This window comes from Wallemia ichthyophaga, assembly GCF_000400465.1.
Source record: "Wallemia ichthyophaga EXF-994 unplaced genomic scaffold scaffold2, whole genome shotgun sequence".
NCBI classification, from domain to species: domain Eukaryota; kingdom Fungi; phylum Basidiomycota; class Wallemiomycetes; order Wallemiales; family Wallemiaceae; genus Wallemia; species Wallemia ichthyophaga.
Genome location: NW_008806275.1, coordinates 269304 through 296037, shown reverse-complemented (window position 1 = coordinate 296037; position 26734 = coordinate 269304). Strand labels below are relative to the sequence as shown.

Below are 26734 nucleotides of genomic sequence, written 5' to 3'. Positions count from 1 at the left end.
TCGGTGGTTGTTGGAGATAGAGATTTTATTCGTCAAGCGCGTTGACGGAATCGGTAAAATTCTTATCTAAAAAATGTACAAAGATAAGAGTATTCCGCGCGACTCGCACGCTTATCTGCAGCCTTATTTGCGCTAACGCCCCCTCTCACTCCCCTCGATATCCCTGCACTCCAGCCTGATCGGCATCGATACGAGTCATAGTTGGTTTATTAATAAATTTTTTACAAGTTGTAGATTGGTATTACATCTTTCTGTGTCGTGTGCTGTCTGCACAGCGGGCATTCGTTCTGTTACGCATTTAGTAGGTGTTTTCGGACTTCGGAGTTGGCCCACCTTTTCTCTGAGCCAGCTATCCACACAGCTCCAGCAATACAGATGTCCGCAAAGCATTGCTGCCGTCGCTGTGCGGTTTTCCAAACACAGCGTGCACTTTCTGTGTCCAGCCCCGTCCGCCATTTCTCGATCCCGAGGAGCAAGGCACGAGTGGGCGTCTGCGCAATTATGCTGTGCAGTCTCGCGCGTGTCTTCCACAGGTTCCTCTTTCTCTCCGATCAGACTCACTCTGCGTCCGTCCATCTCCACCGCAGGCACCTCCACCGCACCCAGCGGCACCTGCGGCAGATATGGCTTTGCCAGCGCGCCCAGCTGCAGTGCCAGGCGCACGCACAGCATGTATCCCAGCACCTCGAATGGCTTGTCTGTGTGCTGCTGCGTGGCTGGCGATGTATCGATATATCTTATCTGAAAAATGCGCTGCTTGATGGTGTGGTATTTGCTACCGCAGTAGAATGCAATGAGGTTGAGCGTGCGTGCAATGTCCCAGGTGGTGCTGCTGCTTAATATCGAAAGCAATCGCCGCAGTGTTGGGCTCAGTCTACTGATTACGCCACTCCTGCCTATCAGATACTTGAGTATGTGCGGCGCAGGGATAGAGAGCACGAGAAGCGCCCGCATCTTCCAGCTCAACATCTTGTGCCCTTTCCACTGCTGTACGTTTGTGTACTCCTCTCCAAGCGTCCTTCTCCCAAAGCCAGTCGTGATTGCCGTGTATATAGTCAGCAATGCGACGCTGATTGAGCCACCACGCGTATCCATAAACCGCGAGCCTTTTTCTCAACTTAGTTTATCGCGCTATCGTCAGCGCCTCGCTCACCCAGCACTCCCCTGGCCACGGGCTCGGCGAGCGACGCCAGCTGCGCCAAATGGTACGCATCCTTCTGCTCAGACCGTATTATATACGCCTCATCTGCATCCCCTTGATCCCTTGTCGTCGTCATCAGCTCCTTCCAAGAGACGGTCACCTACGAATTTCGTTTATTTATCAAAATATTTTAAATGTCGCTCAAAGTAAAGCTTAATACTGAGAGCCGTGCGTGCCCTCTTTCCCCCGCTTCGCTGCTGATTTTCTGCAGTAAAATTGGGCGATCAGCTGGACGCGTCGAGGAAGCGCAAGTCAGACGGCGTACACGATGACGATGCTTCGACTGTCGTTGGCGACGACGGCGCCCTCATTAGAAGGCTGCTGGAAAAGATTAATCCATTTCTCCTCGATATTCCTATCGAAGCAGACTCACCCAAGAAGACAAGCCAGTCTACGCTTTCTGGGTATTTGAATGACAGTCAGGGCTCGTTGTTCGCCCTGCACGATGCTCTCCGCAGGTGCACAATCGATGGTGATTGTGAATTGGCCATTTCCGTCATCAACTCGATTGTCGCACAGAGGAAGGCCAAATTACCACCAGCAGAAAGCGTAGTCTTGCCAACATCATCTGGTGAGACTTGCTCTTGCGATTTTTTCTCCCCTAACAACTTCCAGTCCACTCTGAACTAGACAAGTTGGAACACAGTAAACCTCGATATGCATTGCACCAATCTTGGCCCGACGCCAACTATTTCACTCAGGCCAGTGAATTAGACCCGCAGGTAGCGTCGAAACTTGCCCTCGGTGAGGCATCCTTGGCCCGCGTCCCTGTCCAGTGTGCTCCAAAAGTGATTGACTCTCCTAAACTCAAGGACATATCGCTGCCCAGTCCCCACACCAACGTTAAATCGTTGACTTATGGCACGTTCAGGAACAAAGACGTATCGCATCTGTACTACGGCACCAACTATTCGTTCGGTCCAAGCCATGACTCGACACTTGCTACAATACCTTACTCTACGTCCCTGAACATAGCTACGACGTCCAAAATGAAGGGTGTTGAAGATCCAACAATGATACATTTCAAAGGACAACGCGTACCAATTCAGGAAAATAAAGAGATTACAAACGAACAAGTGGATAACACGGGTATTGAAGATCTCCCAGCAGCCTACGACAGCCTAAACAAGAGTCACTTAGAGACACAAACCAAGCTAAAACGTAACGCCTTCCTCCTAGCGAAACTAAAGTCACTCGAAGCACACAGACTGAGATCAACCACACCATACACCCCATCAAAAGAAGAAGAGAGTATCGCGCTCAAACTCACACATTCATTCACAGAAATTCTCGTACATGAACCGCCATGGCAATATTGCAGCACAGATCAACTACGCCGCCTTCATCCAAAGGGCGAAATGGCGCAGTACTACGGAAATCTTGACTCTAACCCTGAACACAGTCATATGCTGGTAGATAACATAGCTGTACTACCTGAAGCTGCCGAATTGAGGAAGATGGCCAAACAGACTGCGAGGATGTGATGTGATGTTTGGGCGGCTTAAAAAGTATTTGTAATTTTATTTATGCATTTTGTTATATTGTCAGCGATAGCGCGGATTCTTTCGGAGGATGGTTGTGAGACAGCGATAAAGTTCTGGAACACGATAAACACATGAGTTCCTGTACACCCAGCACAGCTTATTAACGGTGAATCAAAACCCAATAATGGCGCTGACGTCATTGGTCTAAGACCATGTCTACGACAAATACCCTTACGAGACTTTCCGATTTGTCGTCTACAGGATGGCATATTTGTGCAGCAAGTGCTAGATTTAGCAATACTATCAGCCACTCGCCCTTTCTTACAACTCCAGGCCCGGGTTTTCTCTGTGAAACAGCCACTCCGGCTCCTCGCTTAAGTGGTTCCTGAGACTGATAGTATGACGCCAGCGTCTCGAACGAGCTGAACTGCGGTCAAATCTTTCTGTCTCATGTAGAGCATATAAAAGGTTTAATATACTCTTTAGCTTCCTCAACAACTTAGTTTAGTTCAAGACAAGACATCGACCGGTTCGACACTCTTTAAAAACACAAAAAGGAACACGATGCAATTCACACTCGCTCTCGCTACAATCGTCGCAGCTGCTGCCTCAGTCACTGCTGCTCCACTCAAGAGATCCGGCACTGCCACCTTCTACTACACGTGAGTGAGGTGCACTATGTTTGTGCTTACAACTGACAAAAATGCAGTGCAACCGGCAACCGTGGAAGCTGTGGGAGCTACCTCAACGACAGCGACTCAATTGTCGCTGTCTCCCAAGCAGACATGAACCAAGGTCTTTGTGGCCAGCAAGTCACCATCCAGAACTTGAACAATGGCCAAACTGCCACCGCAACCGTACAGGACACTTGCCCAGGCTGTGGTTCAGGCGGCTTGGACCTCTCTCCATCTGTCTTCAACCAGCTTGGTAACGCTGCTCAAGGCACCCTTCCAATCACCTACTGGTACAACTAAGGTTTCCCTAGTCCAAGTAGATATCAGCTAGCCTGATATCTGCACTGCCTGGAGCACTTTCACGATTATATCACCTGGTGTGACTTGGTATTGAGTACCGCTGTAGATTTGTAGATTTATAGAACAAAACAGCAATCTGTACTATCAGACACATTCATTAGCACATTCATTGCATTATATAATATAGCATGGGGTTGCTGAGGTGCTATTAAACTCGCTGTGGCTTTGTATTTCCAATTAGCCATCGCGTTAGTGCTCGAAGCCTATATCAATGGTAATGTGGCAGCAGATCCCAAGTATATCACCGTAACTGAAATATTTCATTCTTCCTATTTATCTCCAGCTCATCTCCAATCCTCACAGCCGCCATCAACGCAGTTCTACAACTATGGACCGATTTGAGCACGTAGTATGTTTTACAATTATAGCAGTCTTTTCTTTACTTTTTAGCATGATAGTACTGATAAATTGCGCATCACATCTGGAATACTCTATTAAGCTCCTCATCGTCGGCAGTTTTATCACTTGGCCCATGTGTTTTTGGTACATTTTCATAAATCCTGAACGCGTCAAAATTCACTCGTATAGCGTAGATACGCAACAAAGTCAGACGCCAAACAAATCCAAAGACATCTAGACGGACATAATTTGCGCGGTAAATGCTTTAAATTTGGAATAGAAATTTCTCGCATATCTTGAAACCATCTGATGTCATTTTACCCTATTCATACCCGTTTCTTGCGTTTCTCGGTCCTTGTCTTCTCTCCGCTCGGCCTGAAAATTACGTGCGATAGATGGATGAAGAGGACTAATGGACAGGTCTGATGCGTTTATAGATTTATTATGTTTGTCTCTTAATATTTACTCCCCTGTTGAATATAGAAATCACTCAATTTGTGACTCGGCTCTACACCAATGATGACCTCAGGCGAGTGGGAGTTAGCGGATGCGTTTGAATGTTCAGATGATACGCTGGGAGGCGCTCATAAGCGACAGTAACTCCATCGAATTTATTTTGCTAAACCTACCCTGCAAATGGTCACAAGGGGCAACAACGATTATTTATATGGGCAATATACACCCGTGATTTTCGCAGCATCTGCAGCATCTCTAGTCTTCTACTATGTCCTCCACCCACCCAATATCCACAGCTTTGAAATTGCTCCAAGGTTTTATGGATAGCTATGTGAAGGATCTAAGCCATGTCGCAATACTATATCCCTACGGCTCCCATCGCGCCCAGCGCACCGCTCGGAAGATGCAATTCGATATCGCTCTGTAGCGCACAATAAGGTAAATGCGGAGGATATCAAGCGCTCCCACGCGCACCTTAGATAGAATGATGTCAGCATTGCCCAGGGTTACAATCTTTATGTTACAATCTTTACGGTGTTATGACGAAATCGTCATTGAGCATTCCATTCTTTGGCCACAGTGTCATCTCAACTCCCTCATATGTGCTCCGACGGAGGCACTCGCGGACTCCACTAGGCGCATACGCATAAAAAAAAATACGAATTCTGCAATTACCCTAATAGCATAAGTACTAAGTCTTCAAACGTGTGTTGCGTCATCAGCTGCTTAGACTTAGGCGGCTTCCACAAGAATCAATCTGGCTGGAGTAAAAGGAAAACATCAATCTGCCTCACTTCAAGTTTATAATAAGCGAATTACCCAAAGAAAAGTTGGTATCAGCCTAACTGTGAAATCGAGTGTCTAGTTCTGATCAGTGAATTTCGACAAGTCGTATATTGGAGGAAGGACTTTTCTTATAGGTCAATATAGCTCAAGGCTGTATTTCTTCATTTTAAAACGGGTTGTATGGCTGCGCTACCAGTTTGTCAGAAACACTGAGCGATACCAAAGCGCTTTGCACTTTTGTTGCAATATTGAAGCTATAAATAGCACTATCGTAATGGTTATTTTTTGAAGCATTCAAAATAAGCTATTACAACGAAGATGCACGCATTATCGACCAGAGTACCAGTTATTGAGCAATATGATTGCGAGAGTGAGGTCAACATGTAGGGTATGAATAGAGTGCAAATTTCATCATCATAGCTCGCTCATATGGTTTTATATGCTCCTAATAGATGTAACTAGAGCAATATCAAGTTGAATATCTAACTAAATTGACACAGAGTAATATGTACAACTTTATTATGATCTCTTACATTCCTGTGATTTTAATGTGAAGCTGTAGCCATAACCAAAACACCTTCTCTAACATTGTACCTTATCCTTTACCATCTCCCTGCCCTTTCCTTCTTTTAGGTCAACTGCCAACAGCGCTACCAGAATGAATCTTCTTGGCTTTATCTTGTTGGTTGCTTCATTGGCTGTCAACACGATAATTTTGCTAGTTCATTTCAAAGAATTGGGACTAGTGATGAAGGTCTACTTCCTAAGTAGCTATCTCTTACACCCTCTGTGGTTTGAAAACTACTTCTCTTATCCTATAGGTCCCTAGAGTAATACCAAACCTCGCAAGACACAAGTTGGAGGGGGTGGGGCAATGGACAACCAAAAGTAGAAGTCGAACAACAAGCCAAAGTTGACTAGACAATGGGCCATCAACAGCACGATAAAGCGCTAATACTAAACGGGAACCCTTTTTAATAATTTCACACTCATTTAATACCAAAAGTCTACCCCTATTCATACTCAATGCTTGCATTCCCCAGAAATTGTGCTGTGACGTAGCGGCTAACTTATAAGGGTTTGCTTTAAGTATTGCAGGTATATCTAAGTCTTGGTGTATATTTATCCTCCCTAATTCTTTTGGTATCAGATGAGAAGATAATATCGAAATCACGGATAAAGTACACAGACGAAAACAGCCAAAATTATAAGAAAGCTTCTCCAAACATGGTAAGGGTAGTTGAAAATATTTTGTTTTGACATTTATATAAATTATAAAACTATTAATCCCCATCAAGCGTGGTTGGTCTAATGGTTATGATTCTCGCCTTCCATGAGTGGTAGCGAGAGGCTATGGGTTCGATTCCCATACCTCGCATTTTTTGCACTCGTACAGTCAGTTTCTGACTTTTAACTTTATCTGCATATTTTTAACAGTTTTGGCATTTTGTATACCATTTGCTAAACTCATATCCAACAATCCACTGGAGCAATTCATGTGGGAAGGGGTAAGGAGAGGTGTTTGTTTGTAAATGTGTGGTGCATTAAATAATTCTGAGCTCACATACCCATATGCTCATTTTAAATCCCACTTGCTGACGTAAGCTGGTTTCGCAGCAGTGTGCATTACAGCTCTCGCGATAACGGCGATCAGCAAGCGAGGGGCGGGAAATAGCGAGCGCAAAGGATACAAGCATGACTTTACATCGCAGACACTCACGTAATGCACACAAGCACACCGATTCTAATGAGAATGAGAATGAGCACGAGTTGGACGCAGTAAGCGGGACCGACGAGGGCGACCGCGGCGGAGCGGGCGAGAGGCAGGGTGAAGATGATGGAGAAAGAGGAGCTAACAAAGAAACGGGAGGAGGAGAACCCAAGAAGAAGAAGATGCGTATGCCCGGGAGTATGTCAAGGCTTACTAGCCCATAACGAAGACCAAGGCCAGCGCTGACGCACGTTGCAGACACAGCATTCAAACAGCAGCGGCTGCGTGCATGGCAGCCCATCCTTACACCGAAGCAGGTCCTGCCGACGCTCTTCCTGATCGGCCTTATCTTTGCGCCTATCGGTGCAGTCCTGCTGTCGTACTCGAATAGAGTGGGTAGAGTGTGCGGACTAAGTTGAATCTTTATTGACGTTGCACAGGTACACGAGTTCACGCTGACGTACACCGATTGCGACACACTCGCACCACGCGATGGTACATTCGGGGACATGCCAGCGACGGCATACTCCTATCCTACATTTGAAGGGGCCGCGCCGCCGCGCTGGCAGTACAGTGCGAATGACAGCGCCGAGAACCCACTCGAGCGGCGCGGATGCACAATCAGATACGACGTGCCGGGCGATATGCAGCCAGGGGTGTTCATGTACTACAAGCTGAACAGATACTACCAGAATCACCGGCGGTATGTCAAGTCGTTCGATCAGAAGCAGTTCCAGGGTCAGTACCGCACCGCGAAGGAGCTGCACGACGGGGACTGCAAGCCGCTCGGACGGACCGCAGATAACAAGCCTATCTATCCTTGCGGGCTGATAGCGAACAGCGTCTTCAATGACACGTTTACACTCCCCAGACAGCTCAATGGCGTTAGCGGGGATGTGGATAGGAATTACAACATGACTGACAAAGGTATTACATGGTCGCACGAGGGTAAGAAATACGAATATCCAGAAAATGCTCCGCCAGGAAACGAACCTTATGTGCCTCCACCTAATTGGGTAGAACGCTTTCCGGGCGGTGTGTACAGTAACGAACACCCTCTGCCGCATTTGTCCCAAGATGAGCATTTCATGGTGTGGATGCGTCCCGCTGCCTTCCCGGACTTTGCGAAACTGTACTTCAGGAATGACGACGAGGTTATGGAAACGGGTACTTACGAATTGACGGCACATATGAATTACCCCGTGAAACAATTTGGTGGGAAGAAGAGTATCGTATTCACTACTGTGACATGGGCTGGTGGTAGAAATAACTTTCTGGGTATAGCTTATATTTCCATTGCAGCTTTCTGCGTTGCTGTAGGAATGGTATTTACCCTCAGGCAACTCATTAGACCACGCCGAGTGGGCGATCTTGGCCTGCTCAGCTGGAACCAACCCAACGCAAAATCAGATTGATTTATTTATATACCGTCTTAAATAATATGTTTCATGTTATCAATAATACTTAACAGTAGCAAATTAGAGTGTATAGCAGTGGAGATACGGAGTGAAATATAAGCAATATTCAGCTATTCAAGAGGATTAAAGGATCGCAGTTTGAGCTATGTCTATAAGTAAATGTAGTGTAATGTGAACAGAGAGAAAGAGAGATCACCATCCTTGTTGACCGAGATTAGCAAATGAGTATGGGTTTGAAGGCTGGAATTGATAAGCTGGATGAAGTGGTTGATTTGGTGGGCTAAATGTAGGGGTTGTACTACTACCGCTGCCAACACTGACTCCACTACTGACACCGCCAATACCCCCGACACCACCACTGCCACCGCTGCCGCCCTTTTGAATCGACTGAATTTCATAAAAGTCAAAGTCTTGTAACAAACTAGTCCTAGAGTTAAATTGGAAGAAGATATTTAGCATTTCTTTACCGGCGTCATCAAGCAGCTCGGTAGTGTCTCTACTGTTAGTCACAGGTTTCTTTTCATTCGTGTTGAGTAGTTTTATATGTCTGAGAGTAGAATTTGGAATGTCTTTAATGAAGATCCATCTGAGTTTGAAGACACCCTTCCATTTATCATTCTGAGACCAGACAGAGGATGAAGTGGCGTAATCGACGTGTGTGAGCATCTGAGCCATACCGCAAAAGTGACCAGAAGCGTTTACACTGAAGAAGAGGTAAATAGGACCTTTATTGGCACTCTCATTGAATGCTTTATCCAACCTCTGATTGCCGAGTTCAGTGGAAGCCCAAATGTTGTACTTGAGAGATTTGTGAACGTCGTCTTCAGTGTAGGATTTGATGACGAAAAATCTGGCGTGTTTTGGATTGAGATCGAACTGAGTTGGGTTGTAGCCGTTCATTGCGATCATCGAATGAATGTCGGTGGCTGGAGGAGAAGGAGGGAGAGGGGTGTTGATAGGTTGATGTTGTTGGCGTAGTCTCGAGTGTAAGGATTTCTTGGGGGGTGGTGGTGGAGGAGTGAGAGGTTGACCAGTGATAGGATCGAATCTAAAGGCATGTAAGCAGAGAAAGCGAGGGTATGCGAATGAACACACCTCCATTGAGAAGAAGGTGCCATACCCACCACAGACTGTCTATCTTGGTTGTTCCAAAGAGCCGCAGTGGCAGAGAGCGGTGGTGGCGGTGGTTGGTGTATATGCGTAGGATGCTGGTGCATGCCTGAGCTGTGTCCAATTGGAGGAACGTAAGCAGATGCCGATGCAGGTTGTGCGGGGATGGACAAGTCGTTAAAGTCAGTGATCAGGTTTAGTTTCTTGTTATTGCGCCTGCTAGGCTGATCGTAGTGCTCTAATTTGATTGGATAGTTCTTATGTCCATATGTTAAAGACTGATGGCGTCTAATTCCCTGATTAGATAGCCTCGTGTATTCAATTTCCCTCTCAAGATCATCGATAGATTGATGTGGATCAATATCATTAAGCGAATTTACATGAAATTGCTTATTTGGCAGTGATCCTGTCCTATTCAGCGTGGGCTGCTCGTGGTTCATCCTCAACGTTGAAAGCAAAGGTGTATTCGCTTGTTTATAATGCATTCAACAACGCTAGCCATCGTAAAACCTTCGATTTCCATTAATTCTCAAATTTTGAGCAAAATTGAGCAACACATGAGAAATTCAGGCTTGGATATCATCCAGTACAAACACTTCAATCCAACTCACGCTCAACTTGACGCGTTTTATAATGAACACGCTAACAAATTCTACTTTCGAAGACTCCTTCTCTCCATGTCCTCAGGTTCGATACATTGCTATGTCTTATCGGGCCAAGACGCAATCCAGAAATGGCGTAACTTAATTGGTCCAAATAAAGTTTATCTTTCCAAGTACACACAGCCACACACTCTAAGATCCCTATATGGCTTAACAGACACGCGCAACACTTTTCACGGTTCATCCAATCAGGAAGAAGCTATCAATGAGATTAACATTCTTTTCAATTCATCATATTCATAAAGTTGTTATCAACCGAGAGCGATAGTGGCAATGGCGTCATCATGTTATCAACTGTGCTGACCGTTTCATCTTCACTGCTTACACTGCTAGATTGCCTGTCCATCAAGCTTAACGCTTCTGAAAGATTTTCAGGGAGTGTGAGCGTGCTCAGGTTTCTCTCGATTGCTTCACTGAAGTCCATGCCATTGTCATTATCATCGTTGCTCACCTCTTCTCCACCAAAGAATGATGTCTTGGTTACTGGTGCACTGAATGGCATGCCTACATCACCTGTACTTATATCACCTGTACCCAAATCACCTCCATTTAATTCACTTACACCGACGCCCACGCCCACATCACCATATCCAACTCCTCCACTCTCGCTCAACTTGATCAACAGATCATCGTGATTTATATCCTGAACATTATCACTGAATGATGTTTGTGTTGGTGGTGCTGAGCTGGGTAATGCTGGCAGCGTCTCATCATACGGCGTTGTTAATGGTGTATTGGTAGATGTACCACCAACACTAACACTCGTAGCTTCATCTTCAAACATCTTCTTCAGCTTCAACTCTTCCTTTTTTCTGTTTCTCTGGTATTCACGTATTTCCTTGAATTCACTTGGTAACCTTTTTGGACCGTGTTTTTGAAATATCACGTGTGCATTAAGATGATTCAGAGTTCCATAAGACTTTGTGCAGCCATTGAAACCACAATGATAAAACCTTTCAATCTCATCGTGTCGTCTTCTCTGTCTTTTAGTCTTTGGTTGATTGCTACCCCTTCTGCCATCAAGTGTCTTCAAACTGAGTGTCTGATTGTGTTTGTTGTTTGGTCTAACATTAGTGTTTGACCTTTCCAATGGCTTACGAACGACACCTTCACTTGTGGATGGTCGAGGCTCTGGCGCTGGTATGTTTATAGTCGGTGGTATATGCGGCTGAGGTGTGAGTAGTGGTGTTGTCGTCACTGGAGACACAGCCTTTGGTAGATTATTGATAAAGTCGAGATCATTGAAAATCTTATTCCCGTTAAAGTCAAGTATCGCGTCGTGTAGAGGGAGAATACTATCGAATGGATTGATAGTGAAATCACTTTGATGATTATGTTGGGTTGAGGATTGATGAAAAGATGACGGTGATTGTACACTAAACATTCAAGGCCAACTGCTTGATATCTTATTAGTTTCAATTCACTTTATAACCCTCAAACACTCACATTTAACAAGATGTTTTGTTTTGGTTTTTATTAAAGGACTGCTAATATTCTGGTGATTGTAGGTGATCAAACTTTGGACTGGCATGCATATTCATCTCTGCCTACGCTTTTCATTCTGCATAACCAATAGAATTCTCGCTCTTTTCTTGTAAATTTTCATTCAAAATAAATCTCAATAAAACAAACAGAATTATAACTCTTTATTTGAATTTGCTACTAAACTTTAGCATTTGCACTAAATTTTAGCCTTTTCCTTTGAATATTCACCTGCATTCATATCTGATTCACTCCGCATATCCCTTCAGTCGCGAAGACATTCCAGACAAAGAATTCTATTTCGCTTGGCAATTGAGTTATTTATGTGAATTTACAGATAAAATAAATCTTTACATGTACATCTACTTTCTAGAAAACTTTTTAAGCGGATCCTTCTTCTTTTGCTTGTTCTTGTTACGCTTGTTAAATCCAATCTTGTCTGGGTTAAGATTCGGTGTCGTTGGCTGCTTGACTCCTGCTATACGTGGCATCAAGTATCCAGGAACATGTTTGAGATGTGGCTGCTGTCTCATTGGATGTAATGGCTTATCATGCTTTAAGAATTCATAATCATTTGGATTATCTTCAAAGTGCGCCTTTTTTTTTTGTTAGAACGTCTAGTGAAATATCCACTCAACATACCTTTAACTTGTCGTTATTCAATATCTCATTCTTCAACTCCTTCACTCTAGCCTCTCTGACAGCATGTGGTGTCACCATCCTGAGTGCATCACTAACTCTATACTTGAATCCTTCAACTTGTTTCCAATCAAAATCCCAGTTATGCACACCTCCTTTGCTCTCCTGTCTCTTAGCTATTCTCTTCCAAAATTTCTCCTCATTTCTCTTGCTCTTCTTCTCGTTGTCAACGACGAATGACAAACTGATACCTGTGCGACCAGCTCTTGCAGTCCTACCAACTCTGTGTACATATGACGACATGTTCTTTGGTAAATCAAAGTTGACGACGCATGCAACATCGACGAAATCAATACCACGAGAAACACCAAACTCTTTTTCACCCTTCTTGGTAGTTTTGGCTTTCTTACTTTCCTTGGTGTCTTTGCTGTCCTCTTTCTCTTTACCTTTCTCTCTTTTGCGTTTCTTAGGCGCAGCTGCTGACGGAATGGCGACAGCTGCATCTTCTTCATCTGCGGAAGAAAGCACAGCGTCAATCTCCTTGTCCACGTCGTCATCCTCGTCTGATGAGCTGTTTTCATCATCTTCACTTTCATCGCTCTCCTCATCATCTTCCTCCTGTTGATCGAAAGCACCAGCCTCATCTGTAGCAATCATGTAATCATACACTCCTTTGTTAAATTCTTGAACGATATGAAAACGTGAATTGATGGGTAACTCCCTATTCAGGACAACGGCTCTAATACCGAAAGCCTCAAGGAACAGCCTCAATTTGAAACCTCTCTCAACACTATTGACAAACATGATAACCTTTCCTTTGATCAGCTTGAGCTTGAGTATAACATAAGTGAGGAGGTATTTGTCATTCTCTGGACATTTTACGTAGTATTGTTTGAGGTTGCTGCTGCCATCTTCGTCGTCTCTGAGAGTTAGGATAGCAGGGTTTCTGAGGACCATTCCGCGCAATTTATCAACATCACTAGTCATAGTTGCAGACATGAGGAAGGATTGGTAGATTTTTGGCAGATAACCACCTTTAAGTAGCGCCTTAACGTCATCTGCGTGACCGTACGACAGAATCAAATCAGCCTCATCGATAGTCAAGCATTTCAAGCTATCAAGGGTAATAGCCTTTGATTGGAGATGACCAATAAGTCTCGATGGCGTGCTTATAACTATATCAGGTTTGTCACTGAGGAGTAAACGTTGAAATTTGTTGTCTGTTCCGGACCCAGCGAGGTTCACATGAGATATTTCATTGGATGAATATTTAACGAGTGATTTAAGATGTGAGCTTATCTGTTCACTCAATTCTCTCGTAGGAACCAAAATCAAAGCTCTGCAAGCAGGTTTATGAACATCTTCGCTCTCTTTCTCCTTATCACGGAGTAGATTCTGAACAATTGGCAGCAAATACGCCAGCGTTTTCCCAGATCCTGTCTTTGCACGAGCAAGAATATCCTTGCCGTCAACGCCGATTGGGACTGCTTTGGCTTGTATGAGCGTGGGTGTTGCGAATCCCATATCCGCGAGTGAGCGCAGTAAACGCTTATCGAGTAAATGATCAAATTTAGCGAATGATTCTGCCATTTTTCACGTCTTCCTCGTTGCAGACGCGGTTGAAGGAGTTAAAATGACAGAATTTTGGAAATCTTCGTATTGGGATAGGCGATTTAAGCAAGAGAATGAATTTGAGTGGTTGATAGGCGGGGATGTGTTCATTGAGCAGACGGCTGCGTGGATCGATGATAGTCACGCTAAAGCTATAGCACATATCGGTTGCGGGAACAGCAGGCTATCGAAATCTATCCACAGCATCAACAGTGCTGCTCAAATATACAATATTGATTACTCCCTTGAAGCCATAAACCGGGCTAGACAGTTGAACGGCGAAGACCACCAAATATACCACACTGCAGACCTTCTTGACGCACGCCAGTTAGAGAAGATACTACCACCCGTAGACATTGTCGTTGACAAGTGCTGTGCCGATTCGATGAGCACCGGCGCAGATGTCATGGTTGAGGACACTTGGACCATTTCGACCACTACGGATTCCCCAGGGACACTCCATAGTCCGGTATATGCGCTTGCGTTGAATCTAGCACGTGTCGTTAGATGCGGCGGATGGTGGTTACTCTGCTCCTACTCGCCATTCAGGTTCGAGGTCCTTGCCGAGTGCCCCGCCTGGCGGATTGAGAAGCGGTGGTCGATACGCGCACAAGATGCAACATCAAGCGATGGAGATGGTAGAGCGGTGCACAGACCTGAGGTACATCACCACTTTATCGCCCTGAGGAGGGTATAAAGAGGTGTACTCGACACGCTCACGACACGCATTAGCCAGGATGTACTAGCCTTACAACTCGTTACACTTACGCACACCTCCACACCATCTGAATACTCGTCATGCATCTCTCAAAAAAGGGTTGTCTCAAGGCGGTGGGGTGTGCCTGCATGTGCAAAAATTGAGAAATATCGATTAATCCACCTCAAAATGAAACAAAATGGCGCATAAATAAATCACAATATACAGCGCACTTTTATTGACATGCATGGTGTGTTTCACTCGTTTTAGAAGATACCGGCTAGGCCGCCTTAGTCAGCCATGCGTAAAAGTCATTGTTCTCTCAAATAAGGTACATTGCGATAACGCGGATGAATACTGAAAACGATGGCCGAAAAGGAGCTTAGTCGTCACCGTTTAGTACGGCTTCCAACGTGTTACATATGTTCGAAAGCGAACAGGTCTCAGAATATAAACCGATGAGCGAGATGAGCGAAATAAAGGAGGGAGATGTACAGTTCATCTGTGTTGGGTCTTTGGATCAGAGGCAGAGTCAGAATGAGAATCCGAAACACATCCACATCCACAGCCACATCAACCCACCACAACCGGCGAAGAAATCGAGATCAAGAAACAAATCCAAAGTGCCGCGTCCAGCCAAGTGAGTTGGAGCAGCAGCGCACCACACGGCATCGCCTCACACCCAACCAGTGCATGGATACTCTACCGGTCGGAAAGTCTAGCGAAGATCAAGTGAGTAGCAAATGTCAACACGCACACGTCACACCTCACGACTGCGACAGACAGGAGCAAGCGGCCGCGAAGCCGGCACAGTGTCTGAGGGAGTCACAGACGGAGTTGTCGAAAAATCTGTCTGCGCGCTGGCTGAATGAGACGGAGGAGGTGCGCGAGCACTACCTCGCCAAATCTGAGCAGGTGAAGCGGGAGCATAAGCTCATGTATCCCGAATACCAATACAAGCCGCGCAGGAAAGAGAGTGGAGGTGTGCGCTCCAAGTCCGCCGCGAGGGGACAGCGGCCGGTGAAGAGCGGGCGGGGTGCGCAGAGCGCACGTAGGAAAGAGACAGACGCGCACAGAGAGCTGGAGGAGCTTATTAGGGAGAAACAAGAAGCAGAAGTGGCGCGCGAAAAGGAGATGGAAACGGAAATGTATGAGAAGAATGACAGCGACAACGAACAGGACACTAGCTACATCGGCCAACGCCGCGGGAGAGCGAACGCACAAACCAAAAGTAGAAACAGCCTTAGAAGGAGAGAGGAGGCGAGCAGAAACCATGAGGATGACAAGAAAACAACCTTACACGCTGGTAATACTCTCGCGGTTGATCTCAGCTTTGACGAGGCACAAGTGAAGCGAGAAATAGATGAGAGTGAGAATCAGCTACCAGCATTCACATTCAGCGACACAGCATCGGCGTCTTCACGTTCATATCCACACTCGTACTCACAGTCACTGTCATCACCACCCTCATTCTTACAGTCAGAGCCATCGAGCAGCTACACGCAGTGCAAGCACTACGCGCACCCAACACACCCAGAAGACATGTACATGTCCGCCATACCGCCCTACCTGCGACTGGAAATGGACCACTACATCAATATGGAAGAGAAGGAAGTGAGTGGGAATGGGAGTGGGAGTGGATGGGTGTCAGATTCCGCACTAGACGTGTCAAACTCAGACGCAAACCCGCAAGCCTCCTCACTCTCCAATCTGGCTTACGATCCAGCGGTAATGCTCGCACCGGCAACAGCGGCAAATCTGGCTAACGAATGGGCTGCTATAGACAACACATGTCTTGAATATGGTCTTGATTTCACGCGGCATGGGTATGGTGACGACTTGGGTGACGCAAGGATGGATTTCGATTTCGATATGGTGTTGGGGGATGTAGATGGCAGTGAGGGTGTTGACGGTAGTGGTGCTGGTGGCATTGGCGATATTGGCGATACCTACTATCACAACGACAATTTCAACTACATCAACCAGGTCTTCGGCGATATCCCTTCACAACATACCCAGAGTGTACCTATCGACATACCCAAGGCAGAAGCAGAAACAGAGGCACAGATGTTCAGTTATATGGAAGCACTGCCGGGAACAACGCAGGAATCAAGCAGTCATGGAGTGATTGTTGGGGCGGGATTAGGCTCGAGCTGCTCGTCGACATCTACATCCACCTTCTCATCAGCCAGCAGCGTCCAGCCTTACACACACGCGCTGCCAGATACCATCGACAGTGTTACAAACCTCAGCAATGGGTTGGACGAGACGCATATCACCGACGGAACCAAGAAACTCATCAACGACTACCTGTATGAGAGTGGTAAGAGTGGGGTTGGGGGTGTGAGTCAGTTGCAGTCACAGTCGCAGAATCAATCGCAATCGCATCACCACGCTGCACCTTCGTATCAAGACATTTTTAGAGCTTTTCAGAGAGAAATATAGACGGCATCATATAATGACGACATGATTAATATTTATTGCAGTATTGAATAGACACGGCACTTATAGACAAGGCACTTATAGATACTCAAGTATAGACACCAATATATAGAAATGAATGATTAGAATAAAATGTATCAACAAAACTTATAGACTTTCCTTCTTCTCACTATCATTACCATCTTGACTCTGTCTAGCTACAACATCTGGATTGCTATCGTTCCACGCCTCAATCCATTCGATATCGAGATCAAAGCGTTCGCTATTTTCAACTCTACCTGTGCTATTACCATCAGGATTAGCGAGGAGACTGATACCGACGGTGCGAATTTTCTCTCTGAGCATAGGCAGTTGCTGATCCGAAGTCTCACCCGCGTTAGTGAGGACAAATGAGCTAAGGGGAACGACAAGGGTATGCCAGTGAGAGTTAGGGGGAGTGAAGAGGCGATGCTGAAACAGATCGCTGCGTACAGCGCCTTCTGTCTGAATGTTGATAAAGTAGCCGCTGCTGTTGCTAACACTACCACTACTTGCACCTCCACCTTTAGCCATGTTATTCCTAACACGCATAGCGAGGTACGGGTGCAGCGACAGGTCCCAACACGCTGTACCGAAGAGTGTAGTGCGAGTTTTAGTGCGCAGACCAGCATAACCGCTCTTAGCCTTAACGCCATCCTCGAGAGTTTTCTTCCATTGTTCGGGGACGTATGGATCGAGAACGCCACTGAATTTCGCATGCTTCTCCTCGCCCCCACTCACATTCACACCGCCCACGTATTCAAGCTGCGCCCGACTGCGCCCGCCCATATCACCATCGCAGCCAACAGCCCAGTTGGAGATATCGGAGCTGCTCCTCAGCGTGGCTAGACGTATTGGGGGCGTCGTCGGTGTTGGTGAGGCGTTGGCGACTGTGGACGTGTGAGAATCGTACAAGCTTGTGCACTAATTCCACCCACTTATTTTTGACCGCTGCGCTAGTTGATCAATGGTGCGCTGAAAGAATTTCCAGTATGGACTCGTCATGTGAAGATGGTGGTGCAGGCAGAAGAACGATTAGATTAGAAGATTATGTCATTTAAAAATATCTGGCAAAATATGTTAATTTGTTATTTTATATTACATTAATAAGCTAGCTCAATCCTAAACCAAATACCGCGTTTTCTTGCGTGTGCTGCTGCTGCTGATCGCTCGGAGTGCTTGTGGTGGTTGAAGGTGCGAATAAATCCGGTAAAGACGGTGACAAGAGGAGGTTACGAGAGGGTAGAAGGTTAAGATCCACTGGATTGACGCTGGTGTTGAGTGTGGCTGCGGGTTGGTTAGCGTTTTCGAGGAGTTTAGCGATAGTTTCCATGGTGTTAGTGTGGGTGTTAGTGTGAGCGTGAGTGCTATGAGTGTCATGTGCCTTATCACTCTCACTCTCATTCTCATTCTCGCTGCCCTCTTCTTCAAGCACAGGGGGTGAATTGCCATCGCCAGTGAGCAGTGTCTTGTCCATTCTCCACAACTCGGCCAGCTCTTCATCCCAAATATCAGCGACAACAGCGTCGAGTGCACCCTGTACATGCAACTGCCATTTCGATACGACATAGACAAAGTAGATGAGCAGTGGACTCTTGCGTCCGCTTCTTCCCAGTGCGTCTATTACCGCGCGCATGTTCCCGACACTCTGATTCTGTCTGTCGGCGCTGGTTCGCATGCTCTCTTCACTTGCTCCCTGCTCGACTGTCGAGTGCAAGTAAAAGACGCTGCACTCTGCGAAGGCATGCATCAGTGCGTAGCACCAGCCAGACGAATTTGCACCAGCTTGCATCGACATCATGGCCAGGTTCAGGTTGATACTGCTTAGTTCGAGATGCGGGGGTAGTGACTGCGACCACTGTGCTAGATCCTGCTTGCATGAATGACTTGAGTAGGGTGATTGAGTGGTTGTGTTTGTGCTCCTCTGCGACGCATTTGCCATACGCTCCTTTTCGTGAAAGTATATGTATCCCATTACCTGGAGTGCTTTAGATGGGTATTTAACTCAAAGACACAAACCACTCACATTGGAAAACACATTCACTATCCTGATCAGATAGCCGAATTCGGTGGTCGCGTTGTCTGTTGACGGAGGGGTGTTTATGAATTCTGAGGATTGCAAGACATGTATTTAGCATTGACAGCCTAATACACAGTCAACTCACCTCTGTTGCCGACATTGCCCACTGCCAACTCAAATGCCACATCGTCAGAGGGCAGGAACATCTTCAAATCATGCTCTTCGAATGGCTTGGCGCGGCCGTTGATAGCGGCAGCGACGGAGTCTAACATAATGACGCACCAGCCTGTCCGTCTGCGTTCCTCCCTGGAGATCCACTTCTCGCGGGTATTTTCTGGGGCGGGGGTGACGAAATCGTCGTGATTAAGACCCAATATTTTAAGCTGGGAGATGGCGATGCCTAGGGGTAATTATCAGGTGTCAGCCATCTATAAAAAAAGTAAAGTGGTACACTCCCACCTAGATAAGTGTATGCCCTGTTAAACAGACCAATGCCGAAATCGTGGGCAGCGAGAAGTAAAGATGTTTGGACAACCTCCAGCTTGCTGTCGTCGAGGGCACAAGCGCCCAAATCATCGGGATCGAAGAGAATACGCCGGGCAATGGCAGCAAAGTCGACGCCGGTCTTCCAAGGTTCGATGTGCTGGAAGCGGGGGTGGGGGCTGAGCCTGGCAGAGAGGGCGAAGATGGAGTTGAGGAGCATCGGGGTTAGTCTGTCCTTCTCGAGGGCATAGAGGAGGCTTGGCTTGTGGAAGATGAGGTTGAATGGGTACATGTGATCGAGGAAGAGCAGGACGAGCTCTTTCTTAAGGAGAGGATCATTGAGTACAGCCTTGCTGTTCTCGCCGTGCAGATCACTCGAGAAAAGGTTGTACTCAGTTTTTATCTTGAGGTGAGACTCGTGCTCTTTCTCTGATCTGGACTTGGGCGGCGGGATAGAGTGGCCATTGTTATCTGAATAAGAGCATTGTTTACCTGAGAAGTCGCTGTGGGCTGTGTTAGGTGGGGTGTAGTTGAGTGGAGAACACACCAATTTGAACACGGGAGGAACCCATCGCAGCGGCGTTTGTTCTGCACAGCTGTAAGAATAGCGTGGATATAAGTAATCCACCCACTTTATGGCAATTATCGCAGGCCTAGCGTTTGATAAGAAATACACCCACACACCCACACAGAGAACACACCTTGGTAAGCCTCTTCCTCTTCTTGTTATGGTCCATGGATGTTTGATAGTCGAATGCAAGTGGGCTGCTTCCTACTCAGTTGGGTCCTCGGCACCGTCGGATCTGAGTTTGAAAACCAATCACCCGCAGAAACCAAGTCGATAAAAATAGAGAAAGAGTATGAATCAGGCTACAATATTACAGGTTTATTTCATCCACTTTATTTGTGATTGTGGATGTATCGCCTACTTGTACAACCACGTCTTCTTGTGGGTTTTCAGGTTGCGAGTCTTCAGGTTGAGAGAGTGGCTCCTGTGCGCCCTCAGCACCCTCACCGTCACCACCTCTGCTTCCCTTATCGAGTGCATCCATCCGGGCGAGCAACTCGACCACCAAATCGTCATGACCACCTCTCTCAGCTTCAGAAGCAGCACTGAGCCCAGATTGGTTTGTGGAGAAAGTGAGTTTGTGCTCTGTGTCGTCACCCACATCCCTTGCCTGTTCACACAAGTAAATAGCCAGCTCTTTGTTCCCATTTGTAGCTGCCCAATGAAGTGCTGTGGATTTTGACTGATTTTGATGGAGGAGAGTGGCAGCGAGTGCGTCCTTACATCCACCACAGCCACCGATAACCCTCTTGAGCAGCTCTAAATGATTATTCGCTGATAACATGTGCAGAATTGAGTTGCTTCTGTCGTCTCTGGCGGTGAGGAGTGCGTGGATTCCAAATTCATCGATGGCCTCAACCACTTGATCCACTTCATTCAATCTGCCTGCGAGGATCACCTCTTCCTGGTCGAGTTGCCTAGTCGTCGTCATTGTCCGGAGCGAGAAGAGAAGACGAATGGCTCTAGCACCACAACCACCATGCCACTAATAACGAATGCTATTAAAGCGAACCAGCGGTGTATTGTACGCGCCATAGCCCGCAATCCCACTAGGAGTTTGTTATCCACTCAGTCGAACCACTCGCAGTCGCAGCCACAGCCACCGCACAAGAAACCTCTCCTTTCCGCCACCCCGCTCTCACCAAAGGCACGCCCGCCCAAGCAGCATTCCGAACTAACCAAGAAAATCGTCTTCTCCATAGCCAAGTTATTTGGATACAACAGCGACACCTCCACCGCAATACGCACCACCTCCGACTACTACGATAGGTGTGCCGAGTGGGAAGAAGGCCACGGTGAATTCCTTAAAACTGCTAACCTCCCGCCCACCTTCAACACGTGGTTCCACCTCACTAACCTCCACATTTGGTTGCTTACCGTCAGGTTCAGAGCTCTCCCAGAACCACTCGCACGTCTCTATATACAGGAGCTCATTAATCACTTTTTCATCGACATTGAATCGCGTATTCGTCACAAGTTTAAAATCACCCAGGAGCGCACTGTTAGAGGTTACATGATGGCTTATTTGGATATGTGGCGTGGTTCAGGTGTGGCGTATGACGAGGGACTCGTCCGCGGTGATGCTGTACTCGCTGCTGCGTTCTGGAGGAATATCTACTCAGGTAGAGGCGTCAAGGAGGAGATTGACTCGGGTGACATGGAGTTGTCCCCTTCTGGTAGAGCCGTTAGGGAGGAAGAGGGCGTACATGGCGAGGCTATGGAAGTCGCTATCCCTATCCACCTCAACAGCCTCGTGCATTACACTCGCAGCGAACTGCACCGTCTCGATCACCTCGACGACGACCACATTCGCCGTGGTATTGACAACAAGACTACTGAATTTGGTTCACCCGTCGATCCATCGCCGTCGAAATAAAGTAATAACTTAATTAATTCTACATGTCTTACATGTCTTACATCTTTCTCTTGAATATTTCAAATTACTCTCGTGGCTCTTGTGCTGGCTGTGATGACTGCTGGGATTGCTGTGACTGTGAGTGCCCCTGCGAGTGCCCCTGCGTCGTCTGCTCGCCTGCGTATATCCCCGTAATACCGACACGTACAGCCGCGGAAAGAAACAAGGACAACCTGCTGAGATCATAGCCAGCAATGTGTCTGAGAAAAGGGTAGCTAGCCATTTCAGCTTCTGTGTGTGTGTTTGTGTTAGGGAGAATTTTGTATGTTTAATACCACCCACGCAAGAAGGCTACATCCATCGACGGTGCTGAAGGTGCTGAAGGTGCTGATGGTACTGTTGGTGAGTAGTGCATCTGAGGATATCCATATCTATTAGGTGGTTGAGGGGGTTGTTGAGTGGTGTGAGGAGTGTGCTGGGTATATTGAGGGTAATGTGAGTATTGCGAGTAAAGATCCCATTGATCCCGTTGTTCGCGTTGTTCGCGTTGTTCGCGTTGTTCGCGTTGTTCAAAACCGGGTGGTATCAAGTTATAACTTGAAGGTGAAGGGTGGCCGTGGTGATACTGCCACGCTTCGCTGAGACGTCTATGCATATGCCAGTCGACCTCTCTATCCCTATCTCTACTTGTGTCTCTTTCTTTATCCCTAACACCAACACCATCGAGATATCCCTCCCTCTCACAATCCCTCTCCCTACCTCTATCATCTCCACTGCTGTTACTGTTGCTGTTGGCCGTGTTACGTCTCGCCCTCTTCCGCGGCGTCTGTACATCCTCATCCATCCAGTCGCTATCGATCACATATCCCTCCGGTAAGAGGCACGAATGGCCGTACATCTTGCACCTCGTGCACATTGGCGGTGTTACTCCATCACCTGGCTCCACTTTACAGCGTGCTTTGGCGCGTGCGCACTCCTCGCACGCACGTCTGCGCGCGCTTTTGGCTTTACCGTTACCGCTGCCATTCTTGGTGCGTTGTGTGTGAGTGTACTGTGACTGTTGCGTCTGTTGCGTCTGTTGCGTCGGCATCTGCATCTGATGCTTACCATGTGTCTCATCTGAAAAACTGCCACTTGTATCCTGTGATTTGCGCTTGCGTGTGCCTGCATCATTCTCCTCAACGACGCCCTCAACGCTGCTGATCGGCGGTAGAGTGGGGAAGGAGTTGTTTGCGGGGTGTGCGGGGTGCTTAGAGTGCCCCGTATGCGACGTCTGGGCTTTAAGATCCTCATTACTCCGTCTGAACAGTGATGGTGGTGGAATAGGACCGCTGTAGACTGATTTGATTGGTGGTGGTGGTGGCGGAGGTGGGTGGAGTTGTAAATGGCGTGACTGGGACTTGGGCTGCTGTGGATGCGACTGAGACTGTGATTGCACCTGATTCACGGGCCTTGAATTCTCTCTGCTTGGAAGCTGCAGCGGGAATAACTTGGTAGGCGCACTGCTTGGTAAGTGAGCGGCACCACTCCCACTCCCTCTTCCACTCCTATTATTCCCCCCATTCCCCTCTACAAACCTCTGCCTATGCACATCCGTTTGCGTCGTCTGCGTGTTCATCGTACCTCTACAACCACACACGCGACACTGACTCCACCAACCAGTTTTGCGGAGAACCCCGGGTTTTAAACACTCAGGAACACAGCGGTAATTCAAGTGAGCGTGGAGTGAGCTATGTATTTAGCCATCACTCACGCCTCCCAATTCATTCCGCTTCCTCCGCTACCGATATCCCCTCGCACTCCCTCGCCCATCACATCCGACTCACTAGGTCATATGGTTGCTCGGTGGACGCATAAAATTTGTAAATTTAAAATTCATCATTCCAAGTTACTTATTCAGTTGTTAAGTTGCTTAATAGCTACGTTCATTTGTTTACTATCACAGCTTCGCTTCCTTGGCACTCTCGAGGAACTGCAGCCGAGCAGCGGTCAGCACACCATCTCCACGCAAACACCCCACATACCTTCATCAGTGAGTCAGCTGTCGACGTCGGGTAATGTGCCCTGCCATCTTCAAACCCTGCAATACGCTTCCAATTCATCGCGACATCCTCGGGCGCGTATCTCGCCCCGTCGAAGCGATGCCCGCCGCCTCTCTGGTAACGTATGGCAGCTGACCATCCCGCCGCAACTTCCACCACTAGCCCCGTATCCCCGTTGTCTGTGGGGTTTATTAGATGTGCCCCGCTTATTTGTTTACTCATACCCACCTTTCGAGACGAGATAGCCGACTATCGGCGCAACGTAATCGGGCTGCAAATATGTTAGTGTTCGTGTGAATGCTAGCAATACACCACATTCAACCCACCTTGAAGATTTTTATCATCTCCTCTGGCCATACTGTCGCTGTCATCTGAAATAGGCGCATTAGTACAATCGCTCTTCTTCCACACATTTGTGTAGACACTTCACACTCACCGCAGTTCCCGCCGTCGGGACTATCGCATTCGCGAGAATACTAATACCGACATGTCATCAGCGGCGGAGATCCGAGGACCCGGTTCAACACTTACCCGTACTTCTCACCCTCGATAGCAACGGAGCGAGTGAGGCCTATAATCGCAGCTTTGGCCGAGGAGTAGTTCTGCGAGGATTTTGAATGAGTGAATATCGTCTACACACCGCATACACACAGCCTGTCCAAAGTTACCATGCAGCGAGACACCTGATGCCGTAGTGACGATACGCCCATAACCTTGTTTCTGGAAAAGCGGGTAAACGGCCTTAATTGACTAGCAAAACATTGTCAGAAGGCTTCATCTCACCACACCCAAACCAATACAACCTTATAAGTACCTCTTAGATGAACAGCGAGGACTGCATCCCATTCAGGTTTGGTCATGCCTGCGAAACTCTTATCGCGCAGAATACCAGCGTTAGCTACGAGTGCGTCGATCCTGCCGAACGAGTTGATAGCAGCGTTGACGAGTGCATCACCATCTTCAGCACTCGTAACAACAGCAACCGCATCGCCCTTCCCACCACCCTTAATTTCGTTGACTACCCCCTGAGCTGCTTGCTCTGAGACATCATTCACAACGACATTCCCACCCAGACTGGCAAACATGAGCGCGTAGATGCGTCCGAGACCAGCCCCACTGCCAGTAATAATGACAGTCTGTTTGTCGAAACGCACTGCAGGTTCTGCTTGTGTGTTTGAGGGCATCTTAGGAGACATTTTAGTTACTTCCTCTATCTTGCCGTGGGAATCTTCGACACGCTTTGGGTATTCTCTGCCTTGGTTGAAATCCATGACGTTGTGCCATTGTGCCTTGACAGCCGACGGCGTGAATGAGTCATCTGGCTTGAAGATGTGGCCTGCAGCAAACGTAAGAGAGTGTTCTGAGACAGTTTTGACTTTTCAACTCAATAAACCCACCTTTAGCACGCTCCCAGCGCAATTCAGTGCAGTAACCCGCACCAACTTCAAAGACTCTCCCTGTTATAGGCCCTGATTCGGGCGAGCCTGCTTCATCGGGCAAGCAAAGGAACGCTACGAAAGGTGCGACAGCCTCAGGCAGCAACTTTTCAAGAATATCAACTGGAAGGACTGTTTCAGTCTGTGAGTTGATTGTTAGAATAGATGAAATAACGCCAACAACACGCTCACCATTGCGCTTTTGGCCATCTACCTCTTGTCATTTCTTCTGCGTGCAAATATTTGTAAAGCCACTTACTGGGACGACTGTATTAGCACGAATGTTGTATTTCGCGCCTTCGACTGGAGTGAAGGCAATGAGTAAGGGATTGAGTGGGTTAAGCTAAGGTACACGCACTGGCCAAAGTCTTGGAGAATGCGGTGAGACCCATTTTAGCAGCGCTATAGTTCTGTGAAGCTGTTAGTGGATATTATATGACAGATCTCGGCATACAGCTTGGCCTCTGTTACCGCTGAAGGGGAGTTAGAAGACTGCGTGGTTGTGTACACTACCAGCACCCACTATAAACCAGCGGCTGAGGCTGTATTAATGATACGGCCAAACTTCTGCTTCCTAAAGACAGGCCAAGCAGCTTTAGAGCAGGAGAAAGAGCCTGTGAGGTGGATATCGATGACCTGGTCCCATTCCTGGGGTAAAATGTGAGTTGAGTAGCTGTGGACTCATAAAACCCCACTTTATCTGACATTTTGGCGAATGAGCGGTCTCTGAGGATGCCTGTGGTGTGATAAGAAATCGCAATGACGCAATCACAATGAAAACAGACCAGCGTTATTGATAAGTATGTGCAGAGTACCAAACGCAGACAGCGCAGACTGGATAACGTTCGCGCCATCTGTCACTGAGTGTGAATCGGCTATAGCCACTCCACCGGCTGTGTTGGGTGCGTTGAGCCATCTGCCACTTCCACTGCCAACTTCACCCACTCTGCTTAATCTCCGCGACAACCTTGTCAGCTGCGTCGAGAGATACATCGTTGACGACGACTTTAGCACCGTGCTGTGCGAGGAGGCGTGCGTAGCTTTGAATCTTTCAGCGTGGCATACGCGAACTACATCACCATCTTACCATCTCCCAAGTCCACCACCAGCGCCAGTGATGATTGCCACTTTATCTTTAAATAATTCTGTGTTTTTTGTCATGGTTGTTGTGCGATAAGACGCTTTCAACCGAATTGCCGGCGTGGAAATACCATAAGTTAGCCGGGATTTCCCGGGAGAA

General features: G+C 47.3%; 15 protein-coding genes and 1 non-coding gene across 16 annotated transcripts; 7 read left to right on the top strand and 9 right to left on the bottom strand.

Annotated features, from left to right (window-relative positions):
* Positions 1 to 221: 221 nt before the first annotated feature.
* J056_002113 (Peroxisome biosis factor 10) lies at positions 222 to 1277 on the bottom strand (the record flags this gene model as incomplete). Its single annotated transcript, XM_009267977.1, has 3 exons — positions 222 to 287; positions 334 to 1106; positions 1154 to 1277. The coding sequence occupies 3 exons, from the start codon at positions 1275 to 1277 to the stop codon at positions 222 to 224; spliced, it is 963 nt and encodes a 320-aa protein (XP_009266252.1).
* A 58-nt stretch (positions 1278 to 1335) lies between these two features.
* On the top strand, positions 1336 to 2685 carry J056_002112 (uncharacterized protein; the record flags this gene model as incomplete). Its single annotated transcript, XM_009267976.1, has 3 exons — positions 1336 to 1369; positions 1413 to 1772; positions 1817 to 2685. 3 exons carry the CDS (start codon positions 1336 to 1338, stop codon positions 2683 to 2685), a joined length of 1263 nt encoding a protein of 420 aa, XP_009266251.1.
* A 564-nt stretch (positions 2686 to 3249) lies between these two features.
* J056_002111 (Allergen Asp f 7) lies at positions 3250 to 3659 on the top strand (the record flags this gene model as incomplete). The annotated part of the gene is made up of 2 exons (XM_009267975.1): positions 3250 to 3347; positions 3395 to 3659. 2 exons carry the CDS (start codon positions 3250 to 3252, stop codon positions 3657 to 3659), a joined length of 363 nt encoding a protein of 120 aa, XP_009266250.1.
* Positions 3660 to 6597: 2938 nt separating this feature from the next.
* On the top strand, positions 6598 to 6678 carry J056_004902. The gene has a single exon. It is a non-coding gene; the product is annotated as a tRNA-Gly (tRNA).
* Positions 6679 to 6995: 317 nt separating this feature from the next.
* On the top strand, positions 6996 to 8426 carry J056_002110 (Meiotically up-regulated 89 protein; the record flags this gene model as incomplete). The annotated part of the gene is made up of 3 exons (XM_009267974.1): positions 6996 to 7209; positions 7270 to 7403; positions 7452 to 8426. The coding sequence occupies 3 exons, from the start codon at positions 6996 to 6998 to the stop codon at positions 8424 to 8426; spliced, it is 1323 nt and encodes a 440-aa protein (XP_009266249.1).
* A 195-nt stretch (positions 8427 to 8621) lies between these two features.
* On the bottom strand, positions 8622 to 9979 carry J056_002109 (YTH domain family protein 2; the record flags this gene model as incomplete). The annotated part of the gene is made up of 2 exons (XM_009267973.1): positions 8622 to 9477; positions 9525 to 9979. The coding sequence occupies 2 exons, from the start codon at positions 9977 to 9979 to the stop codon at positions 8622 to 8624; spliced, it is 1311 nt and encodes a 436-aa protein (XP_009266248.1).
* Positions 9980 to 10424: 445 nt separating this feature from the next.
* J056_002108 (uncharacterized protein) lies at positions 10425 to 11585 on the bottom strand (the record flags this gene model as incomplete). Its single annotated transcript, XM_009267972.1, has 1 exon — positions 10425 to 11585. One exon carries the CDS (start codon positions 11583 to 11585, stop codon positions 10425 to 10427), a length of 1161 nt encoding a protein of 386 aa, XP_009266247.1.
* A 460-nt stretch (positions 11586 to 12045) lies between these two features.
* Positions 12046 to 13912, bottom strand: J056_002107 (ATP-dependent RNA helicase DBP9; the record flags this gene model as incomplete). Its single annotated transcript, XM_009267971.1, has 2 exons — positions 12046 to 12279; positions 12326 to 13912. The coding sequence occupies 2 exons, from the start codon at positions 13910 to 13912 to the stop codon at positions 12046 to 12048; spliced, it is 1821 nt and encodes a 606-aa protein (XP_009266246.1).
* A 43-nt stretch (positions 13913 to 13955) lies between these two features.
* J056_002106 (Methyltransferase-like protein 13) lies at positions 13956 to 14630 on the top strand (the record flags this gene model as incomplete). Its single annotated transcript, XM_009267970.1, has 1 exon — positions 13956 to 14630. One exon carries the CDS (start codon positions 13956 to 13958, stop codon positions 14628 to 14630), a length of 675 nt encoding a protein of 224 aa, XP_009266245.1.
* A 458-nt stretch (positions 14631 to 15088) lies between these two features.
* J056_002105 (Mating-type M-specific polypeptide Mc) lies at positions 15089 to 17075 on the top strand (the record flags this gene model as incomplete). Its single annotated transcript, XM_009267969.1, has 3 exons — positions 15089 to 15270; positions 15321 to 15362; positions 15413 to 17075. The coding sequence occupies 3 exons, from the start codon at positions 15089 to 15091 to the stop codon at positions 17073 to 17075; spliced, it is 1887 nt and encodes a 628-aa protein (XP_009266244.1).
* Positions 17076 to 17219: 144 nt separating this feature from the next.
* J056_002104 (uncharacterized protein) lies at positions 17220 to 18095 on the bottom strand (the record flags this gene model as incomplete). Its single annotated transcript, XM_009267968.1, has 2 exons — positions 17220 to 17980; positions 18029 to 18095. The coding sequence occupies 2 exons, from the start codon at positions 18093 to 18095 to the stop codon at positions 17220 to 17222; spliced, it is 828 nt and encodes a 275-aa protein (XP_009266243.1).
* Positions 18096 to 18201: 106 nt separating this feature from the next.
* On the bottom strand, positions 18202 to 20330 carry J056_002103 (uncharacterized protein; the record flags this gene model as incomplete). The annotated part of the gene is made up of 7 exons (XM_009267967.1): positions 18202 to 19068; positions 19117 to 19199; positions 19256 to 19510; positions 19570 to 20096; positions 20141 to 20181; positions 20226 to 20246; positions 20295 to 20330. 7 exons carry the CDS (start codon positions 20328 to 20330, stop codon positions 18202 to 18204), a joined length of 1830 nt encoding a protein of 609 aa, XP_009266242.1.
* Positions 20331 to 20471: 141 nt separating this feature from the next.
* Positions 20472 to 21092, bottom strand: J056_002102 (Ankyrin repeat-containing protein YAR1; the record flags this gene model as incomplete). The annotated part of the gene is made up of 1 exon (XM_009267966.1): positions 20472 to 21092. One exon carries the CDS (start codon positions 21090 to 21092, stop codon positions 20472 to 20474), a length of 621 nt encoding a protein of 206 aa, XP_009266241.1.
* Positions 21093 to 21140: 48 nt separating this feature from the next.
* On the top strand, positions 21141 to 22037 carry J056_002101 (uncharacterized protein; the record flags this gene model as incomplete). The annotated part of the gene is made up of 1 exon (XM_009267965.1): positions 21141 to 22037. One exon carries the CDS (start codon positions 21141 to 21143, stop codon positions 22035 to 22037), a length of 897 nt encoding a protein of 298 aa, XP_009266240.1.
* A 64-nt stretch (positions 22038 to 22101) lies between these two features.
* J056_002100 (uncharacterized protein) lies at positions 22102 to 23634 on the bottom strand (the record flags this gene model as incomplete). Its single annotated transcript, XM_009267964.1, has 2 exons — positions 22102 to 22307; positions 22359 to 23634. The coding sequence occupies 2 exons, from the start codon at positions 23632 to 23634 to the stop codon at positions 22102 to 22104; spliced, it is 1482 nt and encodes a 493-aa protein (XP_009266239.1).
* A 321-nt stretch (positions 23635 to 23955) lies between these two features.
* Positions 23956 to 26655, bottom strand: J056_002099 (Peroxisomal hydratase-dehydrogenase-epimerase; the record flags this gene model as incomplete). The annotated part of the gene is made up of 18 exons (XM_009267963.1): positions 23956 to 23988; positions 24041 to 24237; positions 24287 to 24329; positions 24385 to 24429; positions 24495 to 24534; positions 24590 to 24660; positions 24710 to 24808; positions 24859 to 25394; positions 25456 to 25636; positions 25687 to 25704; positions 25754 to 25797; positions 25853 to 25904; positions 25949 to 25967; positions 26018 to 26142; positions 26190 to 26230; positions 26280 to 26387; positions 26440 to 26534; positions 26582 to 26655. 18 exons carry the CDS (start codon positions 26653 to 26655, stop codon positions 23956 to 23958), a joined length of 1821 nt encoding a protein of 606 aa, XP_009266238.1.
* Between the last annotated feature and the right edge of the window lie 79 nt (positions 26656 to 26734).